The sequence below is a fragment of the Perna viridis genome, chromosome 6 (assembly GCF_037379345.1).
Source record: "Perna viridis isolate PV_CMFRI_1.1 ecotype Kerala chromosome 6, ASM3737934v1, whole genome shotgun sequence".
Taxonomy (NCBI): domain Eukaryota; kingdom Metazoa; phylum Mollusca; class Bivalvia; order Mytilida; family Mytilidae; genus Perna; species Perna viridis.
This window is the reverse complement of record NC_142450.1, coordinates 48,129,803-48,145,751: the sequence shown is the minus strand read 5'-3', so window position 1 is coordinate 48,145,751 and position 15,949 is coordinate 48,129,803. Positions and strand designations below refer to the sequence as shown.

General features: G+C 35.4%; 1 protein-coding gene across 1 annotated transcript; it reads right to left on the bottom strand.

Annotated features, from left to right (window-relative positions):
* Positions 1-1,103: 1,103 nt before the first annotated feature.
* On the bottom strand, positions 1,104-11,651 carry LOC148615358 (perivitellin-2 67 kDa subunit-like). The gene is made up of 3 exons (XM_088590272.1): positions 11,014-11,651; positions 6,757-6,916; positions 1,104-1,232 (listed from the first exon to the last, which is right to left on the bottom strand). The coding sequence occupies exons 1-3, from the start codon at positions 11,445-11,447 to the stop codon at positions 1,203-1,205; spliced, it is 624 nt and encodes a 207-aa protein (XP_088446398.1). The 5' UTR covers positions 11,448-11,651; the 3' UTR covers positions 1,104-1,202.
* Between the last annotated feature and the right edge of the window lie 4,298 nt (positions 11,652-15,949).

Genomic DNA, 15,949 nt, shown 5'->3' with positions numbered 1-15,949 from the left:
TTCCCTTTTCATTAATGTTAAAAATCTGTCTTTCAAAGATAAAAATAGAACGCAAGTACAGCTGGACTTTCATAAATTGGTGGTTTCACGGAGAATTGTATTTGTTTAAATCTTGTTTTGATGCTAAAACATTTGAAGTTAGTCGGTAAGATTATATTCATATCCACTGTCTAACACATTATTTCACTAAAAGTTAAATGCCTACAATATGTAGTTATGCATTATTTTGGATTAAGCGAATGTACAAACGGCGCATTATCTAGAAACTGTGAACAGTTAAAATCATGAAAAAAATACCTAAAATTCTATAGACTGATGATTGACGATAATGGTCGTTAGAATGCTTCTAATAGAAGGCCTTAGATAACATTATTCATAGAAAATTCCCCATTGCATCTTGCAGTGTCGCTGGTGCCCACTGGTATCATCTAGGTAGGCACTGGTGTACTTGTTGGCATAAGCACCGTGGTGTACATCTGAGGCACAACCAGTCCCACCAAATATAATTTTCTTTGTCAGGTAGAATTTTCTGCCGTCCCAGAATACATACATGTATATACGTTGGTTTATGCGCCCACCTAAAACGTATCTACGTGGGATTGTTTCTGGTTTTGCAGTCATACAAAAACGTGTATTATGCATCCATAGTGGTGCATCTGATGGAACTGACAACATCCACTGCATTTTACATCCACCAGATCTTTTATCTATATCATCGGTGTAGTTTGCAGTGAAGTGGTTGATATGTGCGCATACCTCTCCTGTGTGGTACGCTCCACACTGTCTTCCATCAGCTTTTACATCCGGGAACCATTTGAAGCAAACTGACATTTTTGAACCAGTCATCATACACCGCTGCAACAATACCCCATGATAATTGACACCCCCTCCCCCGCGAGCTTTATCAGTCCGGTCCATGTACTCTTCTGTCAAAGTATTCAATTTTGCACATATTTCTCTTTTCTTTCCCTTGTTACATTGTGAAACTTTGACCCCAGGTTTTGTGCTCCACCTCAAGCATAAAATGGCTCCCTTGAACCATTGAGGAATTGGTGATAATATACTTGCTAGTCTGTGTACCTCGCCATGGTCAGGCATAGGGAGTCAGCATCTGCTTGATCTGGTATCGGTAATGAACTAGTTGTTTGGCTACGTTAACCCATTTCAAGCTTTGAAAACGCAGCCGTATTTCTCTTAGTAACTCATCTAAAAAAAGCCTTGTCTGTGTAGATCTGTAAAAATGTTAAAAACATACAAGTTAATAAGTCTTGCACCTACTTATCCTATAAATTTTTCTATACATGCTGTCTGGTTTAAAATATCCATTTCAATCAATTAGATACATGTATAGCAAATAGTCAAAGAACAAATGTTTCATTTACAGACATTTTGACCGTTGTGGGGACGCACGGACTCACACTGGTATGGTGAGAAGTGTACCCGTATGACTACATATCATGCAAAAAGTAATCAAGGAAACCAAGATTCTATCGGAAATCAAAAGAATGTAATCCAGGGACAAAAACCAGACATGGAAAACAAACACAACAAAGAACATAAAGTAACTAAAATAATGCATACAAAGAAACAAAAGTAAATGAGCAACTCAGACTCTGAGTTACTAAAAAGTCAAATCCGGAGTAAACGAAAGAGGAAAATAAAACTATGATATCTTGAATAATTCAGTTTTCATGAGTGGGTACACCCTAACTAACCACGAGTTCATCATGACAATCATAAAACTTCTATAGTGATACCTTCAATCTTGTAGCAACATTACCCTGTTCCGGAAGTCTAATTGTAAGCAGTCTAGCGCGATACAAGAAGTCTGTGTAGTTACGGCAAGCTCCTCTGGCATGACGTATGAGTTTTGATATTCCTTTTTGAAGGAAGAATAAAAATGATATAAATTATGCAAGAATAATCAAGGGAACCAAGGTTATGGCGGTAATCAAAAGAATGTTATCCAGGGACAAAGACCAGACGTGGAAAACAGACATACACAACAAAGAACATAAAGTGACTAAAATCATACATACAAAGTAACAAAAGCAAATGAGCAACTCGGACTGCACTAAAAACTGGGAGCATGGACCATGTGCCTCGGTAGGGTAAGCGTTCTCTGCAATTCTAGAAACACCCGCGGAGTTGCTCATAAAAAGTCAAATCCGGGGTAGACGAAAGAGCAAAAGAAAACTATGACACGTTGAACAAATCAGTTTTCATGGATACACCGTAACGATCCACGAGTTTATGATGACGACCATAAAACTTCTGTTGTGATGACTTCAATCTTGTAACAACATAACCCTGTTCCAGAAGCCTATTTATTAGAATTCTAGCGCGATACAAAAAGTCTCAGCAAGTTCTGGCATAACGAATGAGTTGTTATATGAACACTCCATACGCTGGTGCTGAAGAGATGTTGCCACAGATGAAAGGAAAGTTGCCAATTCTGAATGAACAGTTTGCCGTTAAGTTTGGTCTATAGTTTTCCTTTACCATCGATTTCTAAGTGTAGGTCAAGATATGAGGCCGACTTCACAGTGTCTGTAGTATCCTTTATCTCTAGTTCTTTGGGGTAGATGCGATGTATCAAATCCCCAAAATTAGGAGTGTTTATTTTAATACGTCATCTATATAGCAAAAACTGAGATTAAAGGATCTAGCTAAACGATATTTATTCTTTCGGATCATATCAGCTGTAAAGTCACACCTACAAAAGGACAGCATTAGGTCAGTAGAGAATGGTTGCCTAGGATTTGTAAGGTGCAAGGTTTTAAGTTTAACAGATATCTTGGGGCGTTTGCATTTACAAGTTTTCTTCTTTTACGTTGATTGTGTAAATGTTCCCTACTAGATGAAGGATGATAACAAAATTATCGAACTGATAACAGCTAGGCAGTGGTCAAAAGGATCTAAACGGACAGTCTGTGTAATACCGGTAAATGGCAATATCACTACAGGACAAAACAAATTTGGTCTAGTTCATCATAAGCATATATCAGTTTAGCAAATATTTAAGAAATTCTCAACCATAGAAACATACAGCGATTCTAACATTCTATTTTTTTCTACCAAGATTTTACTGAAGTTACTTAAAATATTGAAATGTTTGATATATTTGACATCGCTTGAAAAAAGTACTTCCCAAAATGTTTATATAATTATAATATTAGTGTCATTCAGTAAAAAGTTTATCAATAGGTTTCCTATTAGTAAACATTTTTTTTCTGTTTTGTGTAATTTATTCAACACTCATTTGACTTCTGGAGTCACGATTGCTTATAGTCACCACAAAAGATTCGTCAAGGGCGGAATATCAAATCGAGGCATCGGCCTAGTTAGAGATAGTTGATGATTTGTTACATCATGTATGTATATAATATACATGTAGTAAAAGTTTTATGAAGTCTAGTAGAAGCTACTAACCAGCAAACTTTGGAGCTGGCCCTAAACATCTTAAAAATGTTTTGTGGCCAGTTGCAGTCTGCCCTGTTGTATGAGAATGTCCTCGTCATTAATTTAAGACCAATAGGAGGCCTTGGGCTGACATTTTCATCCCGGTGGGGTTTTTGTTTGTTTGTTTGTTGGGGTTTAACACCCGAGCAGCAATATATCAGCTATATTATGGCGATGAACATGAAGTGGGTGATAAAATGAACATGAAATGATGATGAAATGAAAAATGGGATGGAACACAATGATAATGGGATCGAGAAATTTTGATTGCTACTGGAAATAGGGAGAGGTGGGTAGGGTCGGGCAGTTTAGCCTCCTGTGGCGGAGCCCTATGGTTCCTACTCCGGGAGAATACCACAGTAGGGTTTTATACGTGCGAGGAACGTGGCATCTTTCCCAACACGGTGCACCATTATGGTTTGCCGTCAAGTTTTCCGTATTATAGCCTGACAACTCCAGCATGTAACACGCCAGGGGTATCCCATTCTACCACCTGGGTCACACAACCCAGGTGCTCTTTAGGCAGAGAGCCCTAGCCCCCGGCTAGGGTTCTGAGCACTATTTAGTCGCCTTTTACGACAAGCTTAGCGCTGCTGCAGGCCTATTCTTTTGACAACCGAACCTGCACGGGTCGCGGGGTTTTTGACTCTTTGACATATACACCATACCTTTTCTCGTTATATTAATAGTTATCGGATCGTTGAGTCAGTACGATACAGCACTGTCTAGAGAACGATAAAGATGTAATATAAAAAAGCAAAATTTGTAGCCCAGTAATAACTTTCTCTAGTGACTTACAGTCAGGTCAGAATTAATGCATTAAGTATCTAGAGTACAGGTTGTAGCTACTATCCTGTGAGATTATTCATTGCCTTTTATTACTCTTTGATTTATCGTTGTTAGTTGTTATTTTGTTCAATCTGTAGCGTTATTATACCGCCTAACATACATAGTTAGGATATTCGCTACTCATATTCAGCCATTTTCGTCAGATTTTCGGACTCTAGTTTTATAGCATAAATATGTTTTGCCCAGTAAACCACACTTTCTCTTCATAACTTCATTTAACACGCCCTTAAGTTTCATTTGAGAATTATTAATGAAATCCCAGGTTTGTAATAGATAAAACTTAAAAATGCCAAATTTATGGAAAATCAAGAGACATCCTTTTCCCGCAAAAATGTCATATGCTTATATATCAAATTATAGCGAACACACTGATCCATCAATTTCAAATGGTTTCACAACCCTTTGAAATCCTTGCTATTCTTAAACAGAGCAGCCAGCTTCCTTAAGACAAGCATTCACTCCAGATTTGTCATACGAAAGATCTCTTTTAACGGGATCTTTCTAAATTTCAATTGTTTGAAATAGTAGTTTAAGGAAAATTATGAGATTAAACCAAATTTTTTAATAATAATCAAGAATATTTTTTTTCAAACAATATTCACACATAGAGCAAATTCTATTTTAATAAACACATGCTTGTAACAATTATCTTCAAGATTTGAAGGTTGACAGGAATTTCAATTCATGGCATTGAATCGATGACGCACAAATCGTGTATAAGGAAATCATAACTCACATGCATCAATATGTAGGTCAGTCGCCAAAACAATGTACTATGGCAATGATTCCAATGATTACATTTTCGTATTTGGTGAAACAATGTAGCATTGCCAGGCCATTGTGGTTACTCATATTTTCTACATCGAATGCAGCTCTAGGCCTGCTTAAATCCGCTTTAGTAATATGTTCCTCTGAATAAATGTGTACCGTTAGAAATGTTGAAGATGGCACTTATAAAATTCCAAAGAATAAAACCCGAAATATGGTCTCTTAACTGAAATGTTTGCAAAAACTGCATTGTAAGACATTCAGTTTCTTCGTTGTTTATACCCATAATTTCTAACCTTCTTTAGATCTTACGTATATTGTTTACCTACTGAATAAACTTTACACAAGTTTCTCATTTAAGAAAAATCAAAGTAGTATAATATGAGTTTTAGAAGTCGCATTTCTCGGAAGGATTAAGGGGATTAGCCCCAATGCGCATGTGCATGACGTCACATCCGGTGAGCGTGGACCGGAAGTGACCGGTAGAGGGAGGGGACTGAAAGTGGACCTTGGGTATGACCGGAAGTAGACCTTGGGTATGACCGGAAGTGGACCTTGGGTGACCGGAAGTGGACTTAGATGGGGGACCAATAATGGAAACATGGGGACCTTTTATGAGTTTTATGCTGAAGAAGGATATCAGTTATCCGAAATATTGATCATAATGAGTAATAAAAGTGCAAATTATGAAAATGTCAGAACTCTTAAATTTTCGAAGCAATATTGGTCGTTCCCTCCGCGGGACTTGAGCTCGTACGTCTATGGCAACACTGCTTGCACCAAATCCAGCGCCCTGGACCACTCGGCCAGCTATATAGAATATATCTTTCGCTGACCAGGTCATTCCTCCTCGTAGGATACGTTTGTAACTTAACATACTAGCATATAGACATAAGAAGTCTAATGGGATGCGGAAACTCTTCCATCTAACGGGTTAGTGCATTAATATAGCATGCACGGCGATGCAAATTTGGTCGCTACTTCATCGGGATTTTAACCCCTTCTCTGCTCTGTCGTCTATGGCAAGACCGCGTGCACTTAGGCCAACGCTCTAGACCACTCGACCAACTACATAGAATGCTGTATGAAAAGGTTTCTTTTACAGAGTAATACTTCCTCGTAAGTAAATCTAGAGTTATCTAGATGTATAACTGGATAACGTTTTTGATAGGATATCTGATGGTATTGGGTAAGACAGTAGACGAGCAAAGAATGATAAATAACTAAAGGGAGATAATCATATTTTTTATTACACTAAACTCTTCCATATATTGTATTATTTTTTTACTTATTACTTTAATACGTGTTTTGATCAACTTCATTTTGTCAATTATTTTACTGAGGGTTACCTTTTTTCTCCTTGTGGCTTTTTACCTCGCATTATTCTACATATCTACATAATCATGTCAACCTCAGAATACATTTTATAATGGACATATTGTAATTCGTGGACATTATGCAATATGGATATCGTAAAGTATGGGTTGTACAATTGCATTTCGTTTAGAAAAAGGATAATAAATAGCCTTTATAAATTAGAAAATGTGTAAAGTGGCTTTAAAAAAAAACGCTTAGAGATGCTTGAAGTCACAACTACACAAAGTAACGGTGTTATTAGATTACTTGACAAAATTATATTCACCAATACAAGAAATGATGATATAAAAACATGTATACCTGAACAGCTCTTTCCATTGCCTTCTTCCTAACCTTGTCTTTAAACAATTCAGATATTGGAGTCAAACCACCTCCATACAACCAAGGGTTGTCCAAAACTGTAGTCTGCCATCTTGATGGCCCACCATTGGTCATTAAATTCGTGTTCCCGCCGTAATATCTTGAAAAATATACATGTCTTTATTTGATTTTTTACCATTAACTTCTGATTAAATAACACTATAACAATAAAGTTGAAAATGATAGCACTATCGTATATCCGTAACACCCTTCATTCCGTGCATTATAAAGCTAGGACATCGTTGCTTCTAGCAGATAATTGTGTTGACAATTCGACTTTGTGGATATAAACTACTAAAATCCCAAAAAATCTTTCGTAACACAGTTTTAGCCTATCATTTGTACAATATGAGAGACGCTGACCATCCTCTGAATATTCCTAAACTTGGTTTAATTTTTGTTTTTGCGCTAACATATACTATACTCAATACTGTTAGACCCGGTTTGCACTCATATGTGGTATTTGCAATTCATGCCGGACTGAGGGGTTTCTTAACGCCCTTGGCTATCCTACGGACGGTGTAAAGCATCGAAGCGTTTATAGTCCCCGAGCATAGTCATACCCGTGAATGTTGGTCATGGTGTATTCGGGGAAATTATAGTAGTCATGTGACCAAGTTCATTCATTCCATTCATTGATCCGTGACCTAGTGAACCATATTTGTGATCTGCAAGCTTATGTTGTACAGTCTACAGCCTACAGCAATTGTTGAATCTTTAACTTTAAATACTTTTCGGGATAAAATCAACAGTTTCAAGTGCATGTAACACAGATAGGTAAGTCAACTTATTGATGCATGCCAGTCAATTGACGAGAAATCTCCAAGGCCGAAAAAAATAAAGTTATGTTTCCGATCAACATCCTGTAATTTTGTAGGGTCGGTAGGTAGGGATTTATTTTTTATTAAACCTTTCGAAATGAAATAAGTCATTATAGTGACACCAATCTCAGAATACAATGAAAACCAAATATGCAAAAACTAAACAACTATATTGTAATATATTTAGACTTAGTCCACGGCCAAATCTCTTTGGATTCGGCGCTTGAGATATTTTATTGTTTTGATGGCGGTGGTCTGAGCTCATTTTATTATGATATTGTACACATATGTGCATGCAAGATAAAATACATTGCACATGCAATGTTCTTTAAAAATGTTTTATAGCCATAGTTATGTGACATGAAGTTTTCCTTGGAATATTCAATAGACATTGATTTTGAAATGCACAGTTAGATTTACTGTATATGATTATAGATGTAGAGTAACACCTTACACTCAATCAACAAATGCAGGCATTGATATACAACTATATTTATGTAAAAAAAATAGATTATTTTGTATATTCTATACAGCTGCAAAACAAGTACTATAGTATACAGTTTTTTCCAAGGAAACATTTTTCACGTTACAAATGTATATAACTATTTAGAAGTTGAATAAAAATGTTTTGATACAAGATTTAGATGGAATATTGATTTTAAGTGTTAACTGTGAGCCAGTATCGATGGATTTAGTCCTAAAGTCCTTCATATACTGGTATTGTAATTTTGTTTCATAAGAATTTCGAATGTTATCTGTTGAGTACATGACTGTAAGTGGGATTTTTTTTCCATTATGCAGTTTTATTCTCTTTTGCTATAGAACTGTTTAACTATGACTAACGTAAGACATTATAGATGTAAATTCTTAGCAAATCACAAACTACCAAGTTGGTCCTATGGAAGAGTAATTGACTGGCTATTTAGGGAATTGAAAATGGAGCATTAACAAACCCCGAATTAGCCTATATATATGTATATATATAATATAATAGTGTCACCGCAAAACGTTGTATATTGGTATGGTGCTGACAGCGGCGTCACCGTCAGCGGCATCTGTGTAGTCGTCCATGTTCAATTGGTATTCGTGCGATGACTTTATAGTTACATGTATGGTTGATCAATTGTTATGAAATTTTGATATGATTTTACTACTACTAAAGAAACGCTCTTATTTGATTTTTAGTTTATGGCCCCTACCATTTTAAAATAAAGGCCATCCATGTAACTGACAGATACTACACTGTAGGTTTCTGTTAATCTAAAAAAACTGAGAGCAGAATTTTGTCAAGCTAACCCGTATCAAGTGAAAGTACACCTTCAAGGAAGAAGCATTATAATATGTATATGATTTGTCTTATGGCGATCCGTAGTGGAATTTGTTCCCCTGTTTAGATGTTTAGTAACACATCTTAATGGATATTTATCAACATGTGCATAATTCAGTTATTGATATCAATAAATGGAGAAGTTTTCTAGACAACACGTTCAAGACAAATCGTATGTATGTTGAAATTTGCTCTTCGGGCAATACCAGTCTCCGTCCGTACTTGCCCTTCGGGCAATGCCAGTCTGTGTCCATACTTGTTTAATCTAAATTAATTATTAATAGTTAAAGAAGTGCTGCAATATAGTAATTGATTGTCATTAAGCAGGGTCTCTATCCCTCTAAATGGTTTCTCTTCTTATCGCATAGATCTTCGTCTTTAAATGAAGAATGAGAATATAATGGTATGAGTGATAATGAATAATTTTTATTATTATTCAGTAATGAAAATATGTTCTTTTATTCAATAATGAAAATATGCTTTTTCATTCAACAATGAAAATATAGTCTCTTTTAACCTCTTTCAAAACTTTTAACTTCTATACTCACAGCTGTCATAGAGGGTCTCCAGTCCTACTATAACACTTCTTACTCCCGTAGTGGTATTAATTTAATATTGATCCTGAAAAAAATTGAAGGATCTTCTGGAGACCCTTAATTCAAGATTGTTATCAAAATAAAATAAAATTAAAACCTATGATTTTCAACACTGTATACTTCTATTCCCCATACTCAGTTAAAGTCCTGACTCAAAAAAAATATACATCGTTTTTTTCCCAAAAAAGATGGTACACCTAGATACAAATATATAGTTCTTGATAGAAATTCCTCATACTTTGTAAAAATAATTCCAAATCATCTTCCAATTATGCAGAAGAAGATATTTCAAAATGTTGGATTTTTTTTTATCGACAACATATTTGTCCAGTGTGGTGGACGCTTTTTTCAACAAACGGTCGGCATTCCAATGGGAACAAATTGTGTTTAGCTTCTTGCTGACCTATTCCTTTACTCTTGTTAGACTTACTTCGTAACTGATTTGGTCCGAAAGAATGACTATCGTTTACCTTGATCCTTTAATCTCAGTTTCCACTATATAGATGACGTATTATCTTTAAACAATCCTAGTTTCGGCGATTTGATACATTGCATCTACCCCAAAGACCTTTAGTTAAACCATTTCTGTGACATCGACCTATTGTTGTTTCAGTGGATTCTTTTTTACCAATCAACGGTGGACAAAAAATAGACAAAACTTTCCAAAAACAATTCAGTGAGTAGTTTTTTAGAAAGTGTAAGCCGTTGTTCGATTTATCAGTACGCCACTAATTACCATTAGTCCAAAAAGAACTAGCGAAAAAAATCACTCATTTTATCAAAGTTTACTTCTGAATGTATATCCGCGAATCTAAGTTGTGTTTCCGACAGTCCTTTCGCCAATTTGTTTATCACGACCTGGCGTTTAACTGTACACTTCGCTTGCTTCGTAGTGATGACTTGCGATTTGAAAATCAATAATACATTGGAAAGTTTTCTCTATTGTTTGTTCACTGTTGATTCGTAAAAAAGAATCCATTGATACAATAGGTTGACGTCAGAACATGGTTTAAGCCAAATTATCCCATTAAATTTTACTGAATAGAAGAAACATTTTATATAGGTGAAATATGAATGTATCAATATTTTTATTGTCTCTCATAACCCTGTGAAAATAATGGTGTTGTATTTGTTTATATATGTAAGTAATGTTCATTTTTTTTATTTGAAATGATTTGTAGTTAGACGTTTTATGAATTTTATGTAAAGCATAACTGTTTTAATTGTATATGATTATATGAGAGGTGAGACTTTAATAAAGATTTGTCTGTCTGTCTGTCTGCATTGTGTCATATTATACATAATGATTAACTATTACTATTATAACTATTACCATTAACTAGATATACTCATAACTCGAAAACTTATAATATCCGTTATGAATTTAAACCACCTGTAACTGATATGATTGAATGGTGTTAAAATCAAGCAATGACATTATTAGAATACACACCTTAGGAAATATTTTGATGCTCCCAAAAAGTTAGAATCCACTTTCTTAATTGCGTCTTCACTAGAAATTTGTAAAGATGTACCAATTGACCCTTTCCCGGATTTTGTACGGAATAATATATCAAACAGCACTTTTGCCTGCTGCATGATGTGACTATCACTGGTATTTTGGAAATATTGTTTGTCGATTGCTAATATCAGACGAATTATTCCTCCAAAGTTCCCATGACTAAAAAAGTGCGTACCGAATTTTCGTATATACTTCATATAATATTTTATGGTTGTCGTGTTGAATTCGCGTGGTAGAAGTCTGTTTGTGTACAGTTCTGGCCATTTGCCAAGTTTAAGGATCCATTCAGGCATTATAGTGACTTTAAACTCAGAAGTATGGGTTGTCAACTCTTCAATGATTTTAGATGAATTTCTGAAATACATTAATCTCTGAAATTTCTGATAAGAATAGCTGGATGAGAATGACCCAAACAACTTTTTTTATTTATACCCAAAACTTGTGTGTATATCAACCCGTCTGAATGTGGCTGTTTTATAGCTGTGGCTATCCTTGTAAACTTCTGAATCGGTATCTACAAGACTGCTGGGGATGTGTATGATGTTCCAAACTTGATCTGGTATATCATATTCTACCTGTACAAATTGCACTAAATGTGAGTAGAAGTTGTGTAACATAACAAGAGAAAATATTTTTTTTTATGATAGACATATGTTTTAGGAATATGTCAAAGAGACCATAATTAGTCCCACCGGGATGTAAAATGTCAGCTCAAGGCCACCTATGGGGATTCAATGAACGACGAAGAAAGTTTAACCCTCACACCTGTGCATAGAGTTTACATATCACAACTCATACGTAATGCCAGAGCTTGTCGTAACTACGCAGACGTCATCATGAACTCGTGGTTCGTTACGATGTATCCATCTGCATCATGAAAACTGATTTGTTCAACGTGTCATTGTTTTCCTTTTCTCTTTCGTCAACCCTGGACTTTGCATGAGCAACTTGTCGGTTGTTTCTAAAAAGAGGACGTTTACCCTACCGGTGTATCTCAGGTGTCTCTCTTAGTGTTCATTTTTTTGTTAGTTTTTATGTATTATTTTGGATATTTTATGTTCTTCGTTGTGTATGTGTCTGTTTTCCATGTCCGGTCTTTATCCCCGGATTACATTCATTTGATTTCCGCTAGAATATTGGTTCCCTTGATTGTTACTGTATACACTCTATCTCATAGATCACCTACGAGTTCAGAGATATTAGAACTGAGAAAATGAATTGATACCACAGACAATTTGAAAATTAACCACAAAACAAACAAAAAAAATCATATGTTTATGTGTCATTTTCCATCAATAGTATTTTGTATTTCTTAAAACGTTATTTGGTTAAGGAAGTTATCATCGTTTTATGCCAAAGTAAATGGAAAGTTTAACATGTTATCTTTATAAAATAATTTCAGTAGAAAAACTTATTTACTTTTCACTGATGTAAAGTGGAAATAAGACAGGCGTAATAAAGCATGGATGAATGAAATAAGTACTATCTTTAAAAAGAGATAACCAACGCTGTAAAATTTTGTTCTTTTTTACCATTATCGAAAACGAATCTCTACGTAATATCCTTTCTAAAGGTCCCAAGTACCGTGAACCACGTTCCATAAATTGGAATTATCTTTAAAGTTCTTATGGATGCCGTCGAGGACTATGCAAGAAAATGGATAAAACGAGGACAAGAAGACCTTGATTCTCTGTCAGAGTCGTTAAAGGCCGTGAGGTCTTTAATTTTGAAACGAATGAAAGTTTTAAGTTGGTCAATGAGTGCCAAGGCTACATCAGTTTTCAAAGACCCCGATGTAGCAAAAACATTGTCTACTATAAATGACAAAAATGTTGTCGTACCAGCAGACAAAGCCCAAAACAACATTGTTTTTGTCTGCAAAACGTTTTATATCCAATGTTTATTATCAGAGGTAGACGTAGAAAATAATAGCAGTGATAAGACCTATACTGCTACCACTCTCTCTAAAGAAGAGATTGTGGAAAACCCTAAATCTGTGCTATCCTCTTTTGGTCTCTCTACCGAGGACGATGATTGTGATTTACCGTCTATGTACTGGATTCCTAAACTTCACAATAATCCATACAAACAACGTTTCATAGCTGGATCTGCAAAATGTACCACCAAACCTCTTTCAAAACTTTTAACTTCTATACTCACAACTGTCAAAGAGGGTCTGCAGTCCTACCACAACACTTGTTACTCCCTTAGTGGTATTAATTCAATGTGGATCCTGAAAAATTCGAAAGATCTTTTGGAGACAATCAGTTCAAGACTATTATCTGAATATAATAGCATTAAAACCCATGATTTTTCAACACTATATACTTCTATTCCCCATACTCAGTTAAAATACCGACGTAAAAACATTATACATCGTTGTTTTTCCAAAAAAGATGGTACACCAAATACAAATATATAGTTCTTGGTAGAGATTCCTCATACTTTGTAAGAAATAATTCCAAATCGTCTTCCAAATGTACAGAGGAAGATGTTTACAAAATGCTGGAATTTTTAATCGACAACATATTTGTCCAGTGTGGTGGACGTGTTTTTCAACAAACGGTCGGCACTCCAATGGGAACAAACTGTGCTCCTTTAGTTGCTGACCTATTTCTTCACTCTTATGAGGCTGACTTTATAGCTAATTTGATCAGAAAGAAATAATATCGTTTGGCTAGATCCTTCAATCTCAGTTTCCGCTATATAGATGACGTATTATCTTTAAACAATCCCAATTTCGGGGATTTGATACATCGCATCTACCCAAAAGAACTTGAGATAAAGGATACTACAGACACTGTGAAGTCAGCCTCATACCTTGACCTACACAGAGGAATCGACGATAAAGGAAAACTGTTGACCAAACTTTACGACAAACGTGATGACTTTTCAATCAGAATTGTCAACTTTCCTTTCATTTGTGGCAACATCCCTTCAGCACCTACGTATATAGAATTCATATAACAACTCATACATTATGCCAAAGATTGCCGAAACTACATAGACTTTTTGTCTCGCGCTAGAACTCTAACAAATAGGCTTCTGAAACAGGATTATGTTGCTTCAGGATTGAAGTCATCACTACAGACGTTTTATGGTCGTCATCATAAACTCGTGGATCGTTACGGTGTATCCATAAGCACCATGAAAACTGATTTATTCAACGGGTCATAGTTTTCCTTCCCTCGTTTGTCTACCCCGGACTTGACTTTTAATAAGCAACTCGGCGGGTATTTCTAGAAAAGCAGAGGACGCTTACCCTACCGGTGCACCTGGTCCATGCTCCCAGTTTTTAGTGGAGTCCAAGTTGCTCATTTACTTTTGTTACTTTGTATGTGTGATTTTGGTTACTTTGTGTTCTTTATTGTGTATGTCTGGTCTTTGTCCCCTGGATTACATTCTTTTGATTACCGCTATAACCTTGGTTCCCTTGATTACTCTTACTTATAATTATTACATTCCATTCATTGTACGCAATTTCAATTTTCGATACAGTTTTTTCGAACGCCACTAACCTATCAGTATTTGGCCAATCGAGAAACAGAATTGCGATCAGGTGACTTGTGTTTACATGGAAGAGCGTCTTTAAGGTCAAAGTGTAAAAAGCGAAACTATACCGACTGAGTCGGAAAAATACCAATCGCAATACGCGTCAACTCCAATCCATATATATTCTTAATGCTGCTGAAGAGAGGTTGTTGATTATTTGAAATTTGTTGCAATGTACTGCAAAATATTTCTGTTATGTTTTACCTATATATTAAATCAAGAACACTTTTTCTTCACCACATTATCTCAACCCTGCTTTTGTACCATGAGTGTTTTCTAGGTGTGTTGAATGCATTTCAAAAGTTTAATCAAAGTTCCACACGTTTTTCACTGAAAATTTGATAGTTGACACACAGTTGGGGATTCTTATTATGCCATTTATATACACTATATTTAAATCGAAAATAAGACATCCAATATAACGTATAACAACCAGGAAATCTTAATTTCAAAATAAATGACTAAAATACTCACCCCATTTATGGTCTTTGTTATCTCGTACTCGCAGGTAAAATCATAGACCGGATATTTAAACCCGTCGTTACGCACCCAGTTGATAGGTAAAAGGTCAAGTTTGGTGATGTCAATTCCATCTCTCATTCGCTTTAAAAAGGTAGGGATGTTCTTACACCTCCTCTGCGCATTTGCACAAAAAAGCGCAATGATAACAACCAATTTTATCTCGCTCATTCCCATACTGTTCAGTATAACTACCAAACATAGAAAAAATACAAGCTGTTGAATTTCTAAGGAAATCTGGTATTAAAGTATAAAGAATGATACATGTACATGATTTAATCGATAGAGTATTTATAACAAAATATACATTATTAGAAATACAGTGTATTAACTTTTGAATTTGAAAATATGTGTTTGGTTCTAATGTTGCTGATGAGGGGCTACTTCGTGAGACATCTGTACATGCATATCGAAATTTTCTACATGTATATCATTGATATTTTTCCATTTGACTCAAATGTCCCTGAAAGTATTCACCAGTCTAGTTGTCAGACTTGTCTGACCTGCAATACATTCATTTGTTTGCCAAAATATTCTGTTTCACATAATTCAAAACCCTTTTAACACAACGGTTTTATCAGCAATTCTAACACCAAGTTGAAGTCGTGGTGTTAAACGCTCTTGAAGATATCGAAAAATAAGATAACGTGCCTGACGTAATATCGATCACCGACTATCCGAAAGAAAGATATATGTTTAAGAACACTGCTGATTATATAACAACTACCACACCGAGTACCCATAAACAACTAAATGATGACACAAAGAGATAAAAAAAGAAGGTACATTGTGCCGA

Bases quoted from the DNA above. Each gene is read 5' to 3' on its own strand.
- LOC148615358 (XM_088590272.1), bottom strand. From the start codon at position 11,447: ATGTATTTCAGAAATTCATCTAAAATCATTGAAGAGTTGACAACCCAT. The intron at 6,917-11,013 runs GTGTGTATTCTA...ATATTTTTCAAG, and splicing joins GCATCAAAATATTTCCTAAG to ATATTACGGCGGGAACACGA. The intron at 1,233-6,756 runs GTATACATGTTT...ACATTTTTACAG, and splicing joins CAATGGAAAGAGCTGTTCAG to ATCTACACAGACAAGGCTTT.